At 42.0% G+C, this 24,936-nt stretch overlaps 1 protein-coding gene across 5 annotated transcripts in view; it reads left to right on the plus strand.

The window, feature by feature from the left end:
- BMPR2 (bone morphogenetic protein receptor type 2) overlaps positions 1-24,936 on the plus strand; it is a 205,031-nt gene that overhangs the window by 111,285 nt on the left and 68,810 nt on the right. For all 5 annotated transcript variants that reach the window (XM_005573967.5, XM_045367482.3, XM_045367483.3 and 2 more), the window contains exon 3: positions 1,946-2,116. In XM_005573967.5, the coding sequence (XP_005574024.1) occupies positions 1,946-2,116 (171 nt within the window). The remainder of the gene's footprint in view (positions 1-1,945; positions 2,117-24,936) is intronic.

Consider the following 24,936-nt stretch of genomic DNA (forward strand, 5'->3'; position numbering starts at 1 on the left):
GAGGTGGGCGGATCCCTTGAGGCCAGGAGTTGGAGACAAGCCTGGTTAATAACATGGTGAAACCCCATCTCTACTAAAAATACAAAACTTAGTTGGGTATGGTGGTGTGTGCCTGTGGTCCCAGCTACTTACTCAGTAGGCTGAGGCAGGAGAATCACTGAACCTGGAAGGCGGAGGTTGTAGTGAGCTGAGATGGCACCAGTGCACTCCAGCCTAGGCAACAGAGCGAGATTCCATCTCAAAGAAAAAAAAAGTGTGTGTGTATGTGTGTATCTCTCTCTCTCTCTCTCTCTCTCTGTCTCTCTCTCTCTCTCCAAGCCCCAAATTTATAAAAGGCTGTTTATTTTTGGATTATTTTAAAAACATCTTTCTTATAATGTTATACATGCCCATTCTATGAATTTTGGAATATATAGAGAACTATAAAGAAAACAAAAGTCTACAATAATATACTCTTTAAAAATACTTTTACTGTATTAGTTTATCTTCTTCAGTATTTAAAAAGTATTTAAAAATACTTTTACTGTATTAGTTTATCTATCTTCATTTTCCACATGCCTTTATGTTTTTATATGCGTGTACTTTTTAAAAAATTAGGAACATACTGTATAAATAATTTCATATCCAGTTTTCTCCACCCTAATTATAAGCATTTTTTCCATGTCTTTAAAGAATCTCTGAAAACCTTTTTAACTTTTGCACAACTATCATCGTATATATGTATCATAGTTTACTTACAGATTATTCTATTGGTAAACATGTTATTTTCATGTTTTCACTGTAATGCAGAGTGAAACATGGTTGTTCAGTGAACAACTTTGAACATAATTGATTGTATGTGATTGTTTCCTTGAAATAGATCCCTTGATGTAGAATTATTAGGTTATAAGATATAGCAATATTTTAAAGACTCTGTATAAAAATTTCCATGTGGCTTTCTAAAAGTACTGTACTGTTCATTTATATTTCCTCCAACGCTGTATGAAGGTGTCTGTGTTACTGAATCATTTCTCTGATATATATTATTTATTTATTTATCTATTTATTTTTGAGACAGTATGTCACTCTGTCGCTCAGGATAGAGTGCAGTGGCACATTCATGGCTCACTGCAACCTCGACCTCTTGGGCTCAAGCAATCCTCCCAAGTCGGTAGGACCACAGGCAGGCACCACCATGCCCAGCTAATTGTTGTTTGTAGAGATGTGGTATGGCTGTGTTGCCCAGGCTGGTCTCAAATTCCTGGGCTCAAGTGATCCTCCTGCTTTGGCTTCCCAAGGTGCTGGGATTCTAGGCGTGAGCCACGGTGCCCAGCCATATTATTTTTTAAACCTAGAACAATATACTTTGTATAGACAAAAATGAAACCTTACTCTTGCTTTAATAATTCTTAGCTGGGCGTGGGCTTACACCTGTAATCCCAGCAGTTTGGGAGGCCGAAGCGGGCAGATCACCTGAGGTCGGGAGTTTGAGACCGGCCTGACCAACGTGGAGAAACCCCATCTCTACTAAAAATACAAAATTAGCCAGGTGTGGCGGTGGTGCATGCCTGTAATCCCAGCTACTTGGGAGGCTAAGGTAGGAGAATTGCTTGAACCCAGGAGGTGGAGATTGCAGTGAGCTGAGATCGCGATATTACACTCTAGCCTGGACAACAAGAGCGAAACTCTGTCTCAATAAATAAATAAATAAACAAACAAATAAATAAATAAATCTTAGATTAATCACGCAGTTAAACATGTTCCTTTTTCCCCCCATGAAATGTCTTTTGTATCCTTTACCATTTTTCTGTTTCTTAAAAATGTGTTTCCCGTTGATTTGCAAAACTGCTTCATAGCTTACATGTACTCTCACATTTATTGAAATTACTGCTTAGTTTGTTGTTTTTCTTTTAGTTTTCTTTATTGTATTGTCTCCTAACTTTTTTGTATTCATATTGATTTATAGGATGTTGGTCTCACATTGGAGATCCCCAAGAGTGTCACTATGAAGAATGTGTAGTAACTACCACTCCTCCCTCAATTCAGAATGGAACATACCGTTTCTGCTGTTGTAGCACAGATTTATGTAATGTCAACTTTACCGAGAATTTTCCACCTCCTGACACAACACCACTCAGTAAGTAAAGTAACTAACTTTTCTTTGTATTTCCTTTCTCCAAAGATTTGCAAAATAGAAAAAAAAAAAACATAAAAAACATTAAAGGTTGAGGCCGGGCATGATGGCTCATGCCTGTAATTCCAGCACTTTGGGAGGCCGAAGAGGGCAGATCACCTGAGGTTGGAAGTTTGAGACCAGCCTAGCCAACGTGGTGAAATCCCATCTCTACTAAAAATACAAAAAATTAGCCAGGCGTGGTGGCACATGCCTGTAATCCCAGCTACTCAGGAGGCTAAGACAGGAGAATTGCTTCAACCTGGGAGATGGAGGTTGCAGTGAGCCAAGATTGAGCCATTGCACTCCAGCCTGGGCAACAAGAGTGAATCTTAAAAAAAAAAAAAAAAAAAAAAAAAAAAAAGTTCAAGGTTGGTAGGAGTAAGAGGTATCCAGCATCGTAAGATTATATCTGGCAAACACCTGAAATCCGAAAGAGATGCACTAGGCCTTCCAAGGCACCAATATATTACTAAATAACTTTGGTAAAATATAGTACTGGCCAGGCACGGTGGTTCATACCTGTAATTTCAGCACTTTAGGAGGCCAGAGGAGGAGGATCACTTGAGCCCAGGAATTGAAGACCAGCCTGGGCAACATAGTGAGATCCCATCTCTACCAAAACAATACATAAATTAGCCAGGCGTGGTGGTGCACATGTGTAGTTCAGCTGTTGGGGAAGCTGAGGTTGGAGAATTGCTTGAGCCTGCGAAGTTGAGGCTGCAGCGATTGTGCCACTGCCCTCTAACCTAGGTGATACAGCGAGACTCTATCTCAAAATAAAATAAAATATAGTGCTTTCCAACATGTATGGAGGGAAATTTGGTTAAGACAAATACATGTGTGCTTACTCTTTCACCTTGCTTTCACGTTTCTTGGAATTTATCTGGAAGATAGATCTTCAATAGTATGAATATACATAGACATTGAGTTGTTTATTGCAGTGTTATTTGTAACTGCACAATATTAGGAAGTAAATGTCCAAGAATAGGAGATTAGTTGAAATATACTATGGTACATACATGTAATGGAGTATCAACTATACAGCTATAAGAAAAAAATAAGATCTTTATGAACTAACACAGAGTGATTTTCACCGGTAATATTAGATACAAAAAAGTATATATAGTAGGCTCTGTTGTATAGCACTGGAAGGAAAATAAAAAAGCTTATCTATTATTGACTTATCTTTACAAAAAGAAACAAAGAATAAATTAGAAAATAATGAACTTGGTTATTTATAAGGGATCCAAGGAATGAGACAGAAAGAATATGGAAAAGAGTGACTGTTCTCTGAGTGTAGCTTTTTTTGTTTTTGTTTTGTTTTGTTTTTTAGAGACGGAATTTCGCTCTTGTTGCCCAGGCTGGAGTGCAATGGCGCAATCTCAGCTCACCACAACCTCCACCTCCCAGGTTCAAGCGATTCTCCTGCCTCAGCCTCCCTAGTAGCTGGGATCAGGCATGTGCCACCACGCCTGGCTAATTTTGTATTTTTAGTAGAGATGGGGTTTCTCCATGTTGGTAAGGCTGGTCTTGAACTCCCGAGCTCAGGTGATCCGCCTGCCTTGGCCTCCCAAAGTGCTGGGATTACAGATGTGAGCCACCACACCCGGCCTGAGTGTAGCTTTTTGTATATAGTTTTTACTATTGGTATCGTGTCACTATTCTACATAAGCAAAAAAAGTTAAGTACCTACAAATGGAAAGGATAAAAATTCCTGACAGTATAAGCAAACTGAAATAAATGAACCCAATATTATTTTAATTTTATTTATTTTTTTGAGACAGAGTCTTGCTCTTGTCACCCAGGCTAGAGTGTAGTGGCACGATCTCGGCTCACTGTAACGTCCGCCTCCCAGATTCAAGTGATTCTCCTTTCTCAGCCTCCCAAGTAGCCAGGATTACAGGTGCTCGCCACCATGCCTGGCTAATTGTTGTATTTTTAGTAGAGATGGGGTTTCTCCATGTTGGCCAGGCTGGTCTCGAATTCCCGACCTCAGATGATCCGCCCACCTCAGCCTCCCAAAGTGCTGGGATTACAGGCATGAGCCACCACGCCCGGCCCCAATTGTATTTCATATTACTACAATAACTACCCTGATACCAAAGTTATTGAAAGATAAGAAAAAAAAGAAAGAAAAACGCTTAAGAGAAAAAGAATTCATCCAAGTGGTTTTTAAGCACAGTATTTAACTATATGCACTCTTGTGCAAGATGTGATATAAAGGATGGGGAGAATTGCAAACAAATACTGAACTCTTTTGAGAAGATTTGTCTTTTAGTAGTGTGGGCAAACCAATTCTGAAACCATTGTAGATGTACTATAGGATTAAGAAAATGAGTTGGCTGGGTGCGGTGGCTCACACCTGTAATCCCAGCACTTTGGGAGGCCAAGGCGGGTGGATCACGAGGTCAGGAGATCGAGACCATCCTGGCTAACACAGTGAAACCCCGTCTCTACTACAAATACAAAAAAATTAGCCGGGCGTGATGGTGGGCACCTGTAGTCCCAGCTATTCGGCAGGCTGAGGCAGGAGAATGGTGTGAACCCGGGAGGCGGAACTTGCAGTGAGCCAAGATCGCGCCACTGCACTCCAGCCTGGGTGACAGAGCAAGACTCTGTCTCAAAAAAAAAAGAAAAAAAAAGGAAAGAAAGAAAATGAGTTGAGGCTGGGTGTGGTGGCTCATACCTGTAATCCTAGCACTTTGGGAAACCTAGATGGGCAGATCACGAGGTAAAGAGATCAAGACCATCCTGGCCAATATGGTGAAACCCTATCTCTACTAAAAATACAAAAATCAGCTGGGCGTGTTGGTGCGCACCTGTAGTCCCAGCTACTCGGGAGGCTGAGGCAGGAGACCTCAGCTTGAACCCAGGAGGCGGAGGTTGCAGTGAGCTGAGATTGCGCCACTGCACTCTAGTCTGGCAGCAGAGCGAGACTCTGTCTCAAAAAAAAGAAAATGAGTTGATGTACCTGGGGGTTCTTACTGAAGAAAGAGGGATACACAATTATCAAATGGGGAAGACAGAAGAGAAACTCATGCAAATAGATCACAATTCAAAGTATCAGTATGACTTATAATTTTAAAAATATGCATATGTGTGTGTTACATGAATGTATATGTGGCTGTGTACATGTGTGAATATAGACATATGTATAAATGTATTTATATACACATGCAAATGCATGTATTTCTTGAATCTCTATTCATTGAAAAGGATAACAAGCAACAGTACCCCAGTAGCAGTGACTATTCATAATGCCCAGATCTTAGTCTCTAATACCATTCCCCACTAAAAAGGAACTAAGGTGGCTGGGCGCAGTGGCTCACGCCTGTAATCCCAGCACTTTGGTAAGCCAAGGCAGGCGAATCACGAAGTCAGGTATTCAAAACCAGCCTGACCCATATGATAAAACCTGGACTCTAGTAAAAATACAAAAATTAGCTGGGCGTGGTGGCATGCATCTGTAATCCCAGCTACCCGGGAGGCTGAAACAGAAGAATTGCTTGAACCTGGGAGGCGGAGGTTGCAGTGAGCCAAGATCACGCCATTGTGCTCCAGCCTGGGCAACAAAAGTGAAACACTGTCTCAAAAAATAAAAATAAGGAACCAAGGCTTCTTAGAAAAATGATTTATTCCAAGACTGGAGCAGGACAGATATAAGATAAGCCTGGGACATCTTGTAATGTTTTAATAATTTTTGTAAGAAAGTAAGGAAAGAGCCTGTAATCCCAGCACTTTGGGAAGCCAAGGCAAGAGGACTGCTTGATCCCAGAAGTTCACAACCAGCCTGGGCAACATAGACCTTATCTCAAAAAAAATTAAAAAGTAACCAGGTGTGGCACACGCCTGTAGTTCCAGCTACTTGGGAGGCTGAGGTGGGAGGATCACTTGAACTTGGGAAGTCAAGGCTGCAGTGAGCTGTGATCAGGCCACTGTACTCCAGCCTGGGCAATAGAGTGAGGCCCTGTCTCAAAAATAAAACAAAGCCAAAAAAGGAAGGAAAGAAGTACCTAAAAATATCATGGAGACTTGTCATAAGGACACAGGATCCAGCTGGAAGGAACTCCCACTAGCTAAATGTGGGTCAATTTGAGTGCTAAACAATTAAGTAAGTAATTAATTGTGAACCACTGGAAGGAAAATGAATCATGAGTAGAATGTCAAGTGCCAACTGGTAAATGTAGGATTGCTGGAGTTGGCAGCTTATCATTCTGCAACCATTGTGTTAAGGATTGGATCAGGCAAGAATCATCAAAGGATCCTAAATCTAGGGGCAATTTCAATGAGGAGCCAGGATATTTGCATGCCTCCCACATATCTCAAGGGAAAAATTAGTAATTATAAAATGGGAAAAATGGACACCTTGACCAGATAGTAAAAATTAACATTATTAAAGAAGGACACATGGAAATCCATGATATCTAGAGGACACATAACTAATATAGTACTATATTCCAGTCAAGAATACATAACCTGAATTTAATCATGAGGTAACATCACACAAACCCCAAATTAGGAATGTTCTATTACAAAAAGGGGGATCATATTTTTCAAAAATGTGAATGTCATATAAAACAGACTGTGGGAAAGGTCTAGGTCAAAGGAAGCTAAAAAGACTGGACAACTAGGCAATGCCTGCCTTTTACTGGATGAGAAGAATGTGATAAAGGACATGATGATTAGAGAAAAATGTTTCAATGTTAAATGTGCAGAAACTGATAACAATACTGTGGTTTTATAAGAGAATAACCATATTCTTAGGAAATAATCTAAGAAGTGTTTAAGAATAAAGGACCATGATTCTACTGTGTAATGGTTCAAAAAAAGGTGTGTGTGTGTGTGTGTGCGTGTGTGTGTGTGTGTGTGTGTGTGTGTGTAGAAAGAGATAATAAAAGCAAACAGTAAAATGGTATCAATAGGTGAATAGGTAAATCTGGGTGAAAGTATATGGTATATTCTTTGTACTATTCTTGCGACTGTTGTGTAAGTTTTAAATTATTTCCAAATAAAAAGATTAAACAATTTCTAAAGTCTAAAAAGTTAAAATATAGCACATCTCAAGAATTTTCTTAGTCAATAAATTTTATCAGGCCGTACTCTAGGATCATCAGTTTTGGGTTATTTGCTTTGATTTGTTGATGAAGCACTAAACTGAAAGCCATAGGAAATTTTCTTTATAGCTGTAGTTTCTGCCTACTGAAGGCCATTAGCTTCTATTAGAAGATTGTATTGAATTGGATACATTTATTTTTCACATTTTTCACAAACAAAACAAAGTCTCTAATTTTCACTTGTATCTTTAGGTAGATGAAAGAGGGAAAGTGGCCAGTGCGGTGGCTCACGCCTGTAATCCCAGCACTTTGGGAGGCCAAGGTGGGTGGATTGCCTGAGCTTCAGAGTTCCATGCCAGTCTGGCCAACATGGTGAAACCCCATCTCTACTAAAAATACAAAAATTAGCCAGGTGTGGTGGCATGTGCCTGTAATCCCAGCTACTTGGGAGACTGAAGCAGAAGAATCACTTGAACCCAGGAGGCAGAGATTGCAGTGAGCTGAGATTGCACCACTACACTCCAGCCTGAGTGACAGAGACTCCCTCTCAAAAAGAAAAAGAGAGAAAGTGAATTTGTTCATACATCATCCTCAAAGATCTTTTTTTTTTTTGAGACGGAGTCTTGCTTTGTCGCCCAAACTGGAGTGCAGTGGCCGGATCTCAGCTCACTGCAAGCTCCGCCTCCCAGGTTTACGCCATTCTCCTGCCTCAGCCTCCCGAGTAGCTGGGACTACAGGCGCCCGCCACGTCGCCCGACTAGTTTTTTGTATTTTTTAGTAGAGACGGGGTTTCACCGTGTTAGCCAGGATGGTCTCGATCTCCTGACCTCGTGATCCGCCCGTCTCAGCCTCCCAAAGTGCTGGGATTACAGGCTTGAGCCACCGCGCCCGGCCTCCTCAAAGATCTTTACAGCTGCCTTACGTTTCAGATTGTTACCTGGTTCTTAGTTTAGTTTACTATAACCTTTTGACCCAAAAGTAGGAATACTGCCAACTAGGAATCAGTAATGCTATTGCAATAAAAAGGAAAAGTGTTTACGTAAATCGCTCTAATTTGGAAGCGTTAATTTATGTATTTTGTTCTTCAGACAAAAAAATTGAGTGAAGTTAAAGTTGGCAAACAAGATCAATTTTGGCTTCTGCATTAACCTCAAGAAAAATAACTACTGTTACATCAAATGTCAGACATTTAGTCTGCAAATGCTAGGTGTTTAACCAAAATAAAAATACTTTTATCTGTTGAAGTTTAAAGAAAGAAATTAAAATATAAAATTCAGAAACAGAACTTTTCCTCATGGCCATATAATAATAATTAGAAAGTTTGGTGATGGTGAGTTTTTTTCTCCTTTAAAATTTTTCATTATGGCAGGGCACAGTGACTCATGCCTGTAGTCCCAGCACTTTGGGAGGCCAAAGCAGGTGGATTGGTTGATCCCAGGAGTTTGAGACCAGTCTGGGCAACATGGAGAAAACTGATCTGTACCAAAAATACAAAAATTAGCTGGGTGTAGTGGCGCACACCTGTGATCCCTGCTACTTGGGAGACTGAGATGGGAGGATCGCTTGAGTCTGGGAGGCAGAAGTTGCTATAATCCAAGATTGTGCCAATGCACTCCAGCCTAGGCTACAGAGTGAGAACCTGTCTTAAAAAAAAAAAAAAAAAAAAAAAAAAGGCTGGACGCAGTGGCTCACGCCTATAATCCCAGCACTTTGGGAGGCCGAGACGGGCGGATCACGAGGTCAGGAGATCGAGACCATCCTAACACGGTGAAACTCCGTCTCTACTAAAAATACAAAAAATTTAGCCGGCCGTGGTGGCGGGCGCCTGTAGTCCCAGCTACTCAGGAGGCTGAAGCAGGAGAATGGCCTGAACCCGGGAGGCAGAGCTTGCAGTGAGCCGAGATCGCGCCACTGCACTCCAACCTGGGCGACAGAGCGAGACTCCACCTCCAAAAAACTGACCAGGCGCGGTGGCTCCCGCCAGTAACCCCAGCAGTTTGAGAGGCCAAGGTGGGTGGATCACTTGAGGTCAGGAGTTCGAGACATCCTGGCCAACATGGAGAAACCCAGTCTCTACTAAAAATAGAAAAAACTAGCTGGACGTGGTGGTGGGCGCCTGTAATCCTACCTATTTGGGAGACTGAGGCACAAGAATCGCTTGAACCCAGGAGGCGGAGGTTGCAGTGAGCAGAGATTGTGCCATTGCACTCCAGCCTGGGTGACAGAGCAAGACAGCATCTCAAAATAAATAAAATAGCCGGGCGCAGTGGCTCACACCTGTAATCCTAGTGTCTGAAATTGGTGGGTTCTTGGTCTCACTGACTTCAATAATGAAGCCGCGGACCCTTGCGGTGAGTGTTACAGTTCTTAAAGATGGTGTGTCTGGAGTTTGTTCCTTCAGACGTTTAGATGTGTCTGGAGCTTCTTCCTTCTGGTGGGTTCATGGTCTCGCTATCAGGAGTGAAGCTGCAGACCTTCGTGGTGAGTGTTACAGCTCTTAAAGGCAGCGCATCTGGAGTTGTTCCTTCTTCCGGGTGGGTTCCTGGTCTCTTTGGCTTCAGGAGTGAAGCTGCAGACCTCCACAGTGACTGTTACAGCTCATAAAGACAGCATAGACCCAAAGATTGAGCAGCAGCAAGAGTTACTGCAAAGAGTGAAAGAACAAAGCTTCCACAGTGTGGAAGGAGACCCAAGGAGGTTGCCCCTGAGCCTGCTTTTATTCCCTTATCTGACGCCACCAACATCCTGCTGATTGGTCTATTTTACAGAGACTCGATGAGTCCATTTTACAGAGAGCTGATTGGTCCATCTTGACAGAGTGCTGATTGGTCTGTTTACAATCCTTGAGCTGGACAGAGTCACAGAGTGCTAGTTAGCTAGATACAGAGTTAGCTAGATACAGAGTACCAATTGGTGTATTTACAAACCTTGAGCCAGACACAGAGTACTGATTGGTGTTATTTACAAACCCTGAGCTAGACACAGAGTGCTGATGGGTGCATTTACAGTCCTTGAGCTAGTCACAGAGTCACAGAGTGCTAGTCCTCCAAGTCTCTACTAGGTTAGCTAGATACAGAGTACCAATTGGTGTATTCACAAACCCTTAGCTAGACACAGAGTGCTGATTGGTGTATTTACAATCCTTGAGATAGACACAGAGTGCTAGACAGAAAAGTTCTACAAGTTCCCACTAGGTTAGCTAGATAGAGTGCTGACTGGTGCACATACAATCCTTCCGCTAGATATAAAAGTTCTCCAAGTCCCCATCCGGTTCAGGAGCCCAGCTGGCTTCACCCAGTGGATCCTGCACCAGGGCTGCAGGCAGAGCTGCCTGCCAGTCCCGAGCTGTACCTGCACTGTCCCTTGGGCTGTGGATGGACCAGGGGGCGGCGCCCGTCGGGGAGGCTGCGACTGCAAGGGGAGCCCACCCACCACAGCGGGGGAGCTCAGACTTGGCAGGCTGCAGGTCCCAAGCCGTGCCCTGCAGGGAAGCAGCTAAGGCCCTGTGAGAATTTGAGTGTGGCGCTGGCCGGCTGGCACTGTTGGGGGACCCCGTGCAACCTCCACAGCTGCTGGTCTGGGTGCTAAGCCCCTCACTGCCCTGGCCTGGCGGCGCAGGCTGGCCACTGTGTGGGGGATCCGCTGAGCTCGCACAGGCGCCCGCACTGGCGGGAACTCGCACTGGCCCCCGAGCGCCAGGCGCAGCCCTGGTTCCCACCCGCGCCTCTCCCTCCACACCTCCCGGCAAGCAGAGGGAGGCAGCTCGGGCCTCAGCCAGCCCAGAGGGGGCTCCCACGGTGCCATGGAGGGCTGAAGGGCTCCTCAAGTGCCGCCAAAGTGGACGCCGAGGCTGAGGAGGCCCTGAGAATGAGGGCTGCTAGCACATTGTCACCTCTCACTAGCACGTTGGGAGGCCAAGGCAGGCGGATCACGAGGTCAGGAGTTCAAGACCAGCTTGGCCAATATGGTGAAACCCTGTCTCTACTAAAAATACAAAAATTAGCTGGGCATGGTGGTGCATGCCTGTAGTCCCAACTATTCGGAAGGCTGAGGCAGAAGAATTTCTTGAACCCGGAAGCGGAGGTAGCAGTGAGCCAAGATCACGCCACTGCACTCCAGCCTGGGTGACAGAGCGAGACTCTGTCTCACCTAAAATAATAAAATAAAATTACTAAAAACTGCAAACTTAGCAAAGAAATAAGCGGATCTCTGGGCGCGTTGGCTCATGGCTGTAATTCCAGCACTTTGGAAGGCCAGGGCAGGCGGATCATGAGGTCAGCAGTTTGAGACCAGCCTGGCCTATATAAAGAAACCCCATCTCTACTAAAAATACAAAAAATTTAGCCAGGTGTGGTGGCATGTGCCTGTAGTATTGAACCTGGGAAGTGGATGTTGCAGTAAGCTGAGATCGCGCCATTGCACTCCAACGTGGGCAACAGAAAGACATTCCATCTCAAAACAGAAAAAAAAAAAAAAGTGGGTAGTGTGGGATGACTGTGGAAAGGTTACTTTTTTGTTTGTTTGTTTGTTTGAGATGAAGTCTCGCTCTGTTGCCGGGGCTGGAGTGCAGTGGCTCACTCGGCTTACTGCAAGCTCTGCCTCCTGGGCTCACGCCATTCTCCTGCCTCAGCCTCCCTAGTAGCTGGGACTACAGGCGCCTGCCACCACGCCCGGCTATTTTTTTTTTTTTTTTTTTTTTTTTTTTTTTTGTATTTTTAGTAGAGATGGGGTTTCACTGTGTTAGCCAGGATGGTCTCAATCTCCTGACCTCATGATCCGCCTGCCTCGGCCTCCCAAAGTGCTGGGATTACAGGCGTGAGCCACCGTGCCTGCCAAAAAGGTTACTTATGATTCCTATAGTTGTGTATTGTTTGAATCTTTAAAATGAGAATATATTCATGTATTATTTGTGTAATCAATAATCTGCTTGTTAATTTGGAAAAGGAGGAAAATGACATTAAGTAGAAAGGAAAAAATAATCTCCAATAGTGTCTACACCCATATACAACCATTGTTAATATTTTGAATGTTTCTTTCCAGTCTTTTCTCTATTTTTGTATAGTTGTAATATACACACATTTTAGATCCTGCCTTTTGGTTTAACATAAATATTTTCCAGGTTACTATATATATTTCATAGTTGTCAGGTTTTTGTTTTGTGTTGTTGTTTTTTGATTCAGAGTCTCATTCTGTTGCCCAGGTGGGAGTGCAGGTTTTTTGTATTTGTGTTTTTAGTAGTTTGACCAAGCTGGTCTCGAACTCCTGACCTCAGGTGATCCACCTGCCTCGGCTTCCCAAAGTGTTGGGATTACAGGTGTGAGCCACCACGCCTGACCACATTTTTATACTTTTCAAAAATACTATTGTAACATCTCATGTACCACATAAATATATATACCTACTATGTACCCACAAAAATAAAAAGTTTAAAAAATATATTAATGTAGAAGGCACAGGACAAGAGAAATATAAGGTTGCATCCTTTAGGAAAATATTAATTCTTTAGTGCAGTAGTAACAAGATTCTCTTTACACATTATTTCTTGTTCATCAGTTTTCATTCTGAAGTTTTGCTAGCTCTGCACTTCTGAATGCCAACTTCTATCCCATATCTACCTACCTACCTACCTACCTACCTACCTACCTACCTACCTTGCTCCTCTCCTCTCAAAAAGTAATCCTTTTTCACCTTAGGGTTTTTAAAATTTTACATTACTTATTTGCCTGATGAACAAAGCAAAACCTGTTAACTGACCTGGCTTTAACTGAGAAACTCAGCAGAAGCTTTTCGTCTATAAAATCTAAGTCCGGGCCGGGCGCAGTGGCTCATGCCTGTAATCCCAGCACTTTGGGAGGCCTAAGCGGGCGGATCACCTAAGGTCGGGAGTTTGAGACCAGCTTGATCAATGTGGAGAAACCCCGTCTCTACTAAAAAAAATAGAAAATTAGCCGGGCATGGTGGCACATGCCTGTAGTCTCAGCTACTTGGGAGGCCAAGGCAAGAGAATCGCTTGAACCCGGGAGGCAGATGTTGCAGTGAGCCAAGATCACAGCATTGCACTCTAGCCTGGGCAACAAGAGTGAAACTCCGTCTCAAGGAAAAAAAAAAAAAATCTAAGTCCCAAGCATGTATGGTGGAATTGACCAGCGTTTATTAAATGAGTATCTTCTGAAATACTAGACAGAATTGGTTGTACACTGTGAAATAATTTCCATGTATTCATTTCAACAATTGCAGTTTTTCCTGTCTTTTTAACATATCCAATTCCATGTTCCAATTCTCTTCCTGCCTTAACTGTGTCTCATTTCCTTATAATGGGCTCTCTGATTGCTGAGCATTTTCTGCATATTTTCATATGCAAAAACTAATTACCCATCTAATAATTATTTAGTGGTTTCAGATACAAACATACTATAATAGAGTCATAGATACATGAAAAAATTTAAAATACATTCAAAACCAAGATGAGACTAGCCATAATTTGAGTAACAAGCATCTTCAAAATAATGTTAAATAGGCCAGGTGCGGTGGCTCATACCTGTAATGCTAGCATTTTGGGAGGCCGAGGTGGGTGGATTGCCTGAGTTCAGGAGTTGTAAACCAGCCTTGGTAACACAATGAAACCCATCTCTACTAAAATACAAAAAAATTAGCTGGGTGTGGTGGCGTGCACGTGTAATCCCAGTTACTTGGGAGGCTGAGGCAGAAGAATTGCTGGAACCCGGGAGGCGGAAGTTGCAGTCAGCTGAGATGGCGCCATTGCATTCCAGCCTGGGCTACAGAGTGAGACTTCGTCACCAAAAAAAAAATTAAATAAATAAATAAAATAAGTTAAATAATAGTTGAACAGACACAACTTTGACTAAGAATACACCGACAACTTCAATATACTGTTAGAAGTGCTTCTCAAAATGTCTCATTAAAAACAACACATTTTGTATTAGCTGTATTATGAAATTAGCTTAATCAACTGCCAAAAAATAAAAAAAAAAAAATAGGATAATTTGAGGGAGAGAAGCATAAGGTTTCACTTGATTGTTTGGAATGTTATATAGTGTAATGATGAAGAGCATAGGCCGTCAATCGTAGTGCCTGGGTTAAAAACCTTGCTGTTAAACTTGCTAAACATAACCTTGAACACATTATTTAGCCTCTCTGCATCAATTACTTCATATGCAAAATAATAGTATCCAATTTATGTAGGTGTTTAGATTAAATAAGATAATACACTAAAGTGCCCACAGAGAGAAGACATTCAATAAATAACGCTAACTTTCTTAGGAAAGAACTGTCTTTAAGTCGTTTTAGAAACTGTTACAAACATCCTCCCCCATATCATTTTCCTTTTACCATAAAGGATACTTTTCTGTTAATTTTTATTTATTATGTATGAAACCCTATATTCTGTGGTTTTTTTTTTAATATGAAAGATTGTTACTGAGTTTCCTATGACATGTGTTGTTTCTTATGTGCTTATACTTGAGAAACAGAACACACACTATTTCCTGCATCTTTCATACACAGAAAAAAAATAAAAGCTAGGCCGGGTGTGGTGGCTCACGCCTGTAATCCCAGCACTTTGGGAGGCCAAGGCAGGCACATCACAAGGTCAGGAGTTCGAGACCACCTGGCCAATATGATGAAACCCCGTCTCTACTAAAAATACAAAAATTAGCTGGGCGTGGTGGCAGGTGACTGTAGTCCCCACTACTCTGGAGGCTGTGGCAAGAGAATAGCTTGAACCCAGGAGGCGGAGGTTGCAGTGAGCCAAGTTCACCCCACTGCACTCTAGCCTGGGTGACAAAGTGAGACTCCATCTCTGAAAGAAAGAGAAAGAGAGAGAGAAAGAAGTTGTTCCTGAAAAAAAACATATTCTGCCTTTTTTCCTCCAATTGAGGCGGGGGGGGGAGATAGGAATTTGTTCCTGAAAAGAAACAGATATTCTGCCTTTTTTCCTCCAATTGTACATTTGTAAAAGTGTTTAGCAATAAATAAGAGGCAGTAGATCCTCATTGTTCCTGAATTCTGTTTTGCCCCCCTTTTACTTGCTAAAATTCACAGTGCTTTCATGGTCATTCCTAGACATGCACAGAGTGGCAGAAAATTTCAGTCGCCCAAGGTACACATTCCCAGCTTAGGTTGAACAAGGCTATGCTCTGCCTTCTTGTTTCAGCTCTCATACTGTAAACAAGTATATTTTTCACAGTCTATTTAGTGGCACTCTTGCATTTTTGTGCTTTTTGTTGCTTTTGTGGTTTGAAATGGCCTGCAAGAGTGGTGCCAAAGTCTAGTATTCCAAAGAGCAAGAAGACTGTAATACACCTTAAGGAGAAATATGTGTGTGAGGTAAAATTCATTCAGGCATGAGTTATAGTGTTGTTGGCCATGAATTAAGTGTCAGTGAATCAACCATATACAGTACGTTAAATAAGTTGTCTTTAAACAGAAAAACATAGAAGAAGGCTCTGTATTTGGAATGGGTTGACGGAACATTGTGACTCGAGGCTCTTTTTAAAATTAGCAGGGCACGGTGTGCCCGTACTTCCAAAGTAGTCCCAACTATTTGGAAAGCTGAGGTGGAAGGATTGTTTGAGCCCAGGAATTTAAGGCTACAGTGAGCTATGATCACTCTACTGCACTCCAGCTGGGGCAACAAAGCAAGACCCCTCTAAGAAGGGCCAGGCATGGCGGCTCACACCTGTAATCCCAGCACTTTGAGAGGCTGAGGTTGGTGGATCACTTGAGCCCAGGAGTTTCAAGAGTAACTTGAGCAACATAGCAGAACCCCGTCTCTACAAAAACAAAACAAAACAAAACAAAAGAACAAAAAGATTAGCCGGTTGTGGTGGTGCATGGTATAGTCTCAGCTATTTGAGAGGCTGAGATGGAAGAATTACCTGAGCCCAGGAAGTCGAGGCTGCAGTGAGCCATGATTGCACCACTGCACTCCAGCCTGGGTAACAGACCAAGACCCTGTCTCAAACCATAAATAAAAAAGAAGAAAAAAATCAAAAGTGTGTATATTGTGGTAGGCAGCTTCTGACATGGTTCCCAATGATCCCTGCCTCCCGGTATTCTCACCCTTGTATAATCCTGTCCTTCTGAATGTAAGCTAGACCTAATAACTTGATTTTAACAGATTAGGCAAAAGTGATGGTATATCACTTCTGTAATTAGGTTTTAAAAGACCATGACTATTATTTTGCTGATGTGTTCTCTCTGGTTCTTCTTTTGTGCTTGCTGTGATGAAGAAGGCCACCTGGCAAAGAACTGAGATCAGCTAACTTGCCAATACCCAGCAAGGAACTGAGGCCCATAGTCCAACAATTTGTGAACCCTGCCAACAGCTACTGAGTGAGCTCAGCAATAGATACTGTCTTAGTTGAGTCTTGAGATGACTATGGCACCAGCCTACACCCTAAATACAGTCTTGTAAAAGATCATGGCAGAGCACTTATATAAACAGTATGTAGATTCCCATAGAAACTGTGAGATAATACATTTTTTAAATAAAAAAATTAGAGCAGTTTAGGTTGATAGCAAAATTGAGAGAAAAGAAGAGAATTCCCGTTATCCCCCGCTGCTCCGACACATGCATAGCCTCCCCCATTATCAACATTCCCACCAGAGTGGCACATAATACAGTTAAGTATTTTTATTTACATATTAAAACCTCCAAACACATGCTTGAGATGGGGTGTGCAATAATAAGCACTACTGTGTTTTAACCTTTGGCAGCTTTTATTCTTTCCTTCCAACTTTCAATTACTATTTTCTTTTCATTTCCAATTTTTTAACCTTTCTCTATTTGAAAATAGTGACCAGTTTCTTTTTGATTATAGTCATCCTAGTGGGTATGATGTAATATCTCGTTATGGTTTTGGTTTTCATTTCCCTAATGAATAATGGTAATGAGCATCTTTTCCTGTGCTGCTTAAATATTGTATATTTTATTTGGTAAAATGTTAATTCAAACCCATTGCCCATTTAAAAATTGTGCATATTTGTCTTTTTATTATTTAGTTGTAAAAGTTCTTTTTACATAGTAGATACAAATCTCATTCTTTGGCTTGTCATTTTACTTAGTTGGTGGTATTCTTTGAGGTACACAGATTTGACATTTTTAATGAAGTCTAATTTATCTTTTTATTTTGTCACTCTGAAACTGTTTTCTTTCTTTTTTTTTCTTTGAAATGGAGCCTTGCTGTGTCACCCAGGCTGGAGTGCAATGGCGCGATCTTGGCTCACTGCAACCTCCACCTCCTGGGTTCATGCTATTCTCCTGTCTTAGCCTCCCAAATAGCTGGGATTACAGGTGCATGCCACCATGCCCAGCTTATTTTTGTATTTTTAGTAGAACTCCTGACCTCAGGTGATCTGCCTGCCTCGGCCTCTGAAAGCCCTGGGATTACAGGCGTGAGCCACCACGCCTAACCTGAAACTATTTTCTAATACGGTCACAAAGGTTTGCTGTTGTGTTTTCTTCTTGGGATTTTATAGTTTTAGCTCTTACATTTAGGTCTGTGATCCATTTTGAGTTAATTTTTGTATATGGCATGAGGTAGGGAGTCCAACTTCATTCTTTTGTTTGATATTCAGTTTTCCAGTATCTTTCGTGGAAAATATTATTTTTCCCAATTGAATTGTCTTGGTACCCTTGTCAAAAATCAATTGACAGGCTGGGCGCGGTGGCTCACACCTGTAATCCCAGTACTTCAGGAGGCGGAGGCGAGCGGATCACGAGGTCAGGAGATCGAGACCATCCTGGCTAACATGGTGAAACCCCGTCTCTACTAAAAAATACAAAAAAAATTAGCCGGGCGTGGTGGTGGATGCCTGTAGTCCTAGCTACTCAGGAGGCTGAGGCAGGAGAATGGCGTGAACCTGGGAGGCGGAGGTTGCAATGAGCTGAGATTGCACCACTGCGCTCCAGCCTGGGCAACAGAGCAACACTCTGTCTTTAAAAAAAAAAAAAAATCAATTGACCATAAATGCAAAGGTTTATTTCTGAACTCTTAATTTATTCCATTGATCAATATGTCAAGGATCCATTGATCCTTATGCCAGGACCACACTGTCTTGATAACTATTGCTTTCTAATTACTTTTAAAATAAAGAAGGCTGAGTTCTCCAACTTTGCTCTTTTTTCCTTACCCTCCCCTCCTCTCCCTTCCCCTCCCCTCCTCTCCCCTCCCCTCCCCTTTGAGTTTCACTCTTGTTGCCCAGACTGGAGTACCATGGTGTGATCTCAGTTCACTGCAACCTCCACCTCCCGGATTCAAGCAATTCTCCTGCCTCAGCCTCCCGAGTAGCTGGCATTACAGGCTTGCACTACCACATCCAGCTAATTTTTTTATTTTTAGTAGAGACAGGGTTTCACCACGTTGGCCATGGCTGGTCTCGAACTCCTGACTCAGGTGATCCGCCTGCCTCGGCCTCCAAAAGTGCTGGGATTACAGGCAAGAGCCACTGTGCCCAGGCTGTTTTTCTTTTTCAAGATTATTATGGCTGTTTTGGGTTCCTTGCATTTCCATATGAATTGTGATCAGTTTTCCATATCTGAAAAAAGACAACTGGGATTTTGATAGGCAGTTTGGGGAGTATTGCTATATTAACAATATAAAGTCTCTTAATTCATGAACATGATATCTTTACATTTATTTAAACCTTCTTTCATTTATTTCAACAATGTTTTATAGTTTACGCAGTGTACAAGTGTTACAGTTCTTTTGTTAAATTTGTTCCTAATTATTTTTCAGAGTAGTTTTCTGTCTTTAGTCAAGATAGCTGCATGTAGTGTATGTACCAGTTACAAGAAATTATTTTGTAAAAATTTTAGCTGTGGTAAAATACACAAAATGTGAAATTTACCATCTTACCATTTTTAAGTGTACAGTTCAGTATAGTTCATATTGTCGTACAACCAATCGCCAGAACTCTTCACCTTCAAGTACCGAAACTCTGTACCCGTTAAATAACAACTCACTATTACCCCTTCTTCTCAGGCCCTCCAACCACCCTCTACTTTCTGTCTCTATGAATTTGACTACTCTAAGTATATCATATAAGTAGAACCATTTCATATTTGTCTTTTTGCAATTAGCTCATTTCAGTTAGCATAGCATCATCAACGTTCATCCATCTTGTAGCATGCGTTAGAATTTTTTTGAAGGCTGGATAATATTCCATTTTACGTAAATACTACATTTATTCATCCATTCATCCATCATGGACACTTGAGTTACTTCTACCTCTTGGCTATTATGAATAAAGCTCCAATGAATGTGGGTATACAAGTGTCTCTTTGAGACCCTGCTTTCAATTCTTTTGGATGCATACCAAGAAATATAATTGCTGTTATATTGATAATATGCTAATAATGCTATTTTTAATTTTTTTTTAAAGAGACAGGGTCTTGCTTTGTTGCCTAGACTGGAGTGCAATGGCACAATCATAGCTCACTGTAATGTTGAACTCCTGGACTCAAGTGATCCTGCTGCCTCAGCCTCCTGGGTAGCTAGGATTACAGGCACATGACCCCATGTCTGGTTAATTTTTTTTGAGATGGAGTCTCACTCTGTCACCCAGGCTGGAGTGCAGTGGCACGATCTCGGCTCACTGCACCCTCCACCTCCTGGGTTCAAGTGATTCTTCTGCCTCAGCCTCCTGAGTAGCTGGGATTACAGGCCCCCACCACTATGTCCAGCTAATTTTTTTGTAATTTTAGTAGAGACAGGGTATCACCATGTTAGCCAGGCTGGTCTCAAACTCCTGACCTTGTGATTCGCCTGCCTCGGCCTCTCAAAGTGGTGAGATTACAGGCGTGAGCCACCGTACCCGACTGTTACCTGGCTAATTTTTAAAGTTTATTTTAGAGATAGGATCTTGCTATGTTGTTAGGCTGGTCGTGAACATCTGGCTTCAAGTAATCCTCCCACCTCAGCCTCCCAAAGTGCTGGGATTATAGGCGTGAACCACTACACCTGGCCTAGTTTTACTTTTTTGAGAACCTACAAGGGTTCCAGCTTCTTCACATTCTTACTGTCACTTGTTATTTTTTTTTTAATAGTAGCTGTCCTAATGGGTGTGAGGTGGAATGTCATTGTGGTTTTGTTTTACATTTCCCTAATGATTGGAGATATTGAGCATCTTTTTATGTGCTTGTTGGCCATTTGGAAAAATATCTATTCAGGTCCTTTGCCCTTTTTTTAATTGGGTCATTTGTTTTATGTTGTTAAGTTGTAAGAGTTCTTTATATATTCTGGATATTAACCACTTATCAGATATATGATTTGCAAATATTTTCTCCCATAGGTTGTCGTTTCACTCTTTTGATTGTTTTCATAATCTGAAAGTTTTTATTTTTGTTTTTGTTTGTTTGTTGGTTTTTTGTTTTTGTTTTTTTTTTTTTGAGACGGAGTCTCATTCTGTCGCCCAGGCTAGAGTGCAATGGTGTGATCTCAGCTTACTGCAATCTCCGCCCCGCAGGTTCACGCCATTCTCCTGCCTCAGCCTCCCAAGAAGCTGGGATTACAGGTGTGTGCCACCATATCTATCTAATTTTTGTATTTTTAGTAGTGATGGGGTTTTGCCGTGTTGGCTTGGCTGGTCTTGAACTCCCTGACCTCAAGTGATCTGCCCACCTAGACCTCCCAAAGTGCTGGGATCTGTTATAGGCATGAGCCACCATGCCCAGCCCAAAGTTTTTATTTTGGATGTAGTTCAATTTATATATTCTTTTGCTGCCTGCAAGAAGTAATTTTTTATTTGGTATTGGAACTTCTTACTCAGAAATGTGTTCTTTTGGCTGGGTACAGGGGCTCATGCCTGTAATCCCAATACTTCGGGAGGCTGAGGTGGGAAAATCATTTGATGCCAGGAATTCGAGACCAGCCTGGGTAGCATAGCAAGACTTTGTCTCTGAAAAATAAAAAGAAAAGTTAGCTGGGCATAGTGGTGCACACCTATAGCCCTAGCTACCCCAGAAGCTGAGGCAGTTGGATCAGTTAAGCCCAGGAGTTTGAGGCTGCAGTGAGGTGTGATTGCATCACTGCACTCAGGCATCATGACAGAGTCTCTTACTCCATATAACTAACGCAGAAGATCATAAAAATTTGAAGTAAGCTTTCTATACATTGCTTTTAAACTATGGTAAAGTCAAAAAATTGTAAGTCGGGAAGCATCTGTATTTCTCATTTTCAACTGTTATAGGAACTACTTTAAACAGCACAGATATTCTAATCACATCACTTTGGTTGTTCCGCGAATACTTGTCTGTTGTTTAAAAATCAAGGCTTTGTGTTACAATACGCTGTTCAGTGTCAGTGTCTTAATATTTCCTTTCCTTTCCTCCCCTCCCCTCCTCTCCCCCCCCTCCCCTCCCCTTCCCTTTCCTTTCCTTCCTCCTTTCCTTTCCATCTTCCTTTCCATCTTCCTTTCCTTCTTCCTTTCCTTCTTCCTTTCCATCTTCCTTTCCTTTTTCCTTTCCTTTCCCTCTCTCCCTCCCTCCCTCCTTCCCTCCCTCCCTCCCTCCCTCCCTTCCTTCCTTCCTTCCTTCCTTCCTTCCTTCCTTCCTTCCTTCCTTCTTCCCTCCCCTCCCCTCCCCTCCTCTTCCCGCTCCCCTGCCCTGCCCTGCCCTGCCCTGCCCTGCCCTGCCTTGCCTTGCCTTGCCTTGCCTTGTCTTTCCAGAAAAAAAATAGGCTGGGCGCGGTGGCTCACGCCTCTAATCCCAGCACTTTGGGAGGCCGAGGCGGGCAGATCCTGAGGTCAGGAGATCCAGACCATCCTGGCTAACACGGTGAAACCCCGTCTCTACTAAAAAAAATACAAAAAATTAGCCCAGCAGGCATGGTGGCGGGCACCTGTAGTCCCGGCTACTCAGGAGGCTGAGGCAGAAGAATGGCATGAACTCGGGAGGCGGAGCTTGCCTTGAGCTGAGATCATACCACTGCACTCCAGCCCGGGTGACAGAGCGAGACTCTGCCTCAAAAAAAAAAAAAAAAGAAAGAAAGAAAGAAAAGAAAAAAATAGAGATGAAGTCTCACTCTGTCGCCCAGCATGGTTTCGAACTCCTGGGCTCAAGCAATCCTCCCAACCCAGCTTCCCAAAGTGCTGGAATTACAGTCATGAGCCACTGTGCCCAACCAATGCCTCATAGTTTCTAATTATTTTTGAATAATGTAAATGGTAATTAATGCCTCTGTGTTTTTTAATTATAGAACTTTAAGATGTGTTTAGTGATCCTAAGTATGACTGGTTTTTACCTGAAACTTTTTTCTATAGGGTTGCCATAATAAATTATCACAAATAGGGTGGCTAAAAACAACAGAAATTTATTCTTGCACAGCTTTGGAGGCCAGCAGTCTAAAGCCAAGGTATTGGCTGAGTTGGTTCCTTCTGGAGGCTGTGAGGAGAATCTGTTACATGCCTTGAGATCTCCTAACTTTGACAGGTTTCAGTAATCATTAGTGTTCCTTGGTTTGTAGCTGCATAATTCTAATCTCTGCTTCTGCCTTCACATGGCCTTCACCTCTACATATCTCAAATCTTCCTTTGCCTTTATCCGTTTTTTTTTTTTTTTTTTTTTGAGACACAGTCTCACTCTATCGCCCAGGCTGGAGTATAGTGATGCGATCTCGGCTCACTACAGCCTCTGCCTCCTGGGTTCAACGGATTCTTCTGCCTCAGCCTCCCGAGTCGCTGGGACTACAGTTGCACATGACCATGCCTGGCTAATTTTGTATTTTTGGTAAAGTTGGGGTTTCACCATGTTGACCAGGCTGGTCTCAAACTCCAGACCTCAAGTGATTCACCCACCTGGGCCTCCCAAAGTGCTGAGATTACGGGCATTAGCAACCTCACCCAGCCCCTTTGCCTTTATCTTATAAGGACATCTGTCACTGAATTCAGGAACTACCCTATGCAGGATGATCTCAAGATCCTTAATTGCTAAGTAAGGGCTTAGTGCCCAGGGTGAGGGTGAGGGCGAGGGCAGTTCTCTAAAGAACTGCCATTGGCCTTTAGGATAAAATATCGGTTGTACCAGACCATCCCAAGCGTTGAAGGATTTTAAAGTTCCTGGTCTATACTCATTAATGCCAATAGGCCTCTAACCTTAGTCATAACAATTTTTAAAAATACCCCCATACACTTTCACATGCCTTTCCTAGCAGGAGGAGGAATACTTGTCTCAAGAAAGAAAGGATATTTAGAACATATATTCCCTTACTTCTCCATGCTAATGGAAAGCATAATGTCATACAGAAAAGTAGAAAACAGACACAGAATTTGTGTCTCTCTTTTGAAATTGTCTACTTATTTATCAACATGAGTTCTGAAATATTTGTATTATTTTGAAATATCAAAATAATGAGACAGGCCGGGTAGGGTGGCTCACTCCTGTAATCCTAGCACTTTGGCGGGGCAAGGCAAGTGGATCACTTGAGGCCAGGAGTTTGAGACCAGCCTGGCTGACATGGCGAAACTCCATCTCTACTAAAAAATACAAAAAAAATTAGCCTGTCTGGTGGTGCACACCTGTAGTCACAGCTACTCAGGAGGCTAAGGCACAAGAACTGCTTCAACTCGGGAGGTGGAGGTTGTAGTGAACCAAGATTGCATTACTGCACCTGAGCAATAGAGCAAGACTCTGTCTCAAAAAAAAAAAAAAGACACATTAAAGGCTTATTGCCCATGTTTGCAGTCTTATTTCAATTTTTATTCATCTTCAGAATGAATTATATGGACCATTCTACTTAGAATAAAGAACTCTAAGACTAGGCGTGGTGGCTTACACCTGTAATCCCAGCACTTTAGCAAGCCAAAGCAGGAGAATTCCTTGAGTCCAGGAGTTCAAGATCAGCCTGGGCAATATAGTGAGACCCTGCCCCTACAATAAATTTTTTAAAAATTAGCTGGGTGCGGTGGTGCATGCCTGTAGTGCCAGCCAGTCAGGAGTCTGAGGTGGGAGGATCACCTGAGCCCCAGGGAGATGGAGGCTACAGTGAGCTGTGTATTCTCATGGGTCTTATATTTTGAAAGACATTATGTTGTACAAATTATACTTATTATAATTGATTCCCCATTTTTACTAATAAAAAATTTGCCTGCCTAATAGAACTTTTTATCAGCATGATAGCAAACTATTTTTTAATTATGTTCTGAAAATAAAATTTTACTTAAGCAAAGACACCTGGCATATGTAAGCCTAGGAAGCTTTATTATGCATAAATAAGTTTGATTTTCAAGAGTTTTTTTTTTCTCACACTGCAAGTAACTTAAGTCTGTTTTATAATAGTCATGTAGGAACTTAATGGCTAAAGAAGACCCCAGGTTGGGCACCTCTAATGAATTTGTAGACTGAAAACTGAGAATTCTGTATAATGAATCAGATTCACACTTCAGAGTTAATAGTAACAAGAATTTGAACATAATAATTTGCCTGGAATAGTAAGTAGTTTGTCTTTATATCACTAATAAATAATGATCAGATTTCCATGAAACTTGAATTACAGTTAAAAAATCAATAAGATAAAAACATTAAAGTATAATATTTGAGGCTGCTTCTCTATCACGAATCAACGCAAATGCCAGAACATTGCTATAAAGTCAGGGTTTACTTTGCCTGTATTGTACTATAGTCAAGTTATTCTTTCTGTATTTTTCTGAACTGGTCTGGGTTCAGTTTCCTAGAAGAAAATACCACCTAGCTAGTTTATGTAAGAAAAG

The sequence above is a fragment of the Macaca fascicularis genome, chromosome 12, assembly GCF_037993035.2.
Source record: "Macaca fascicularis isolate 582-1 chromosome 12, T2T-MFA8v1.1".
Lineage (NCBI taxonomy): Eukaryota > Metazoa > Chordata > Mammalia > Primates > Cercopithecidae > Macaca > Macaca fascicularis.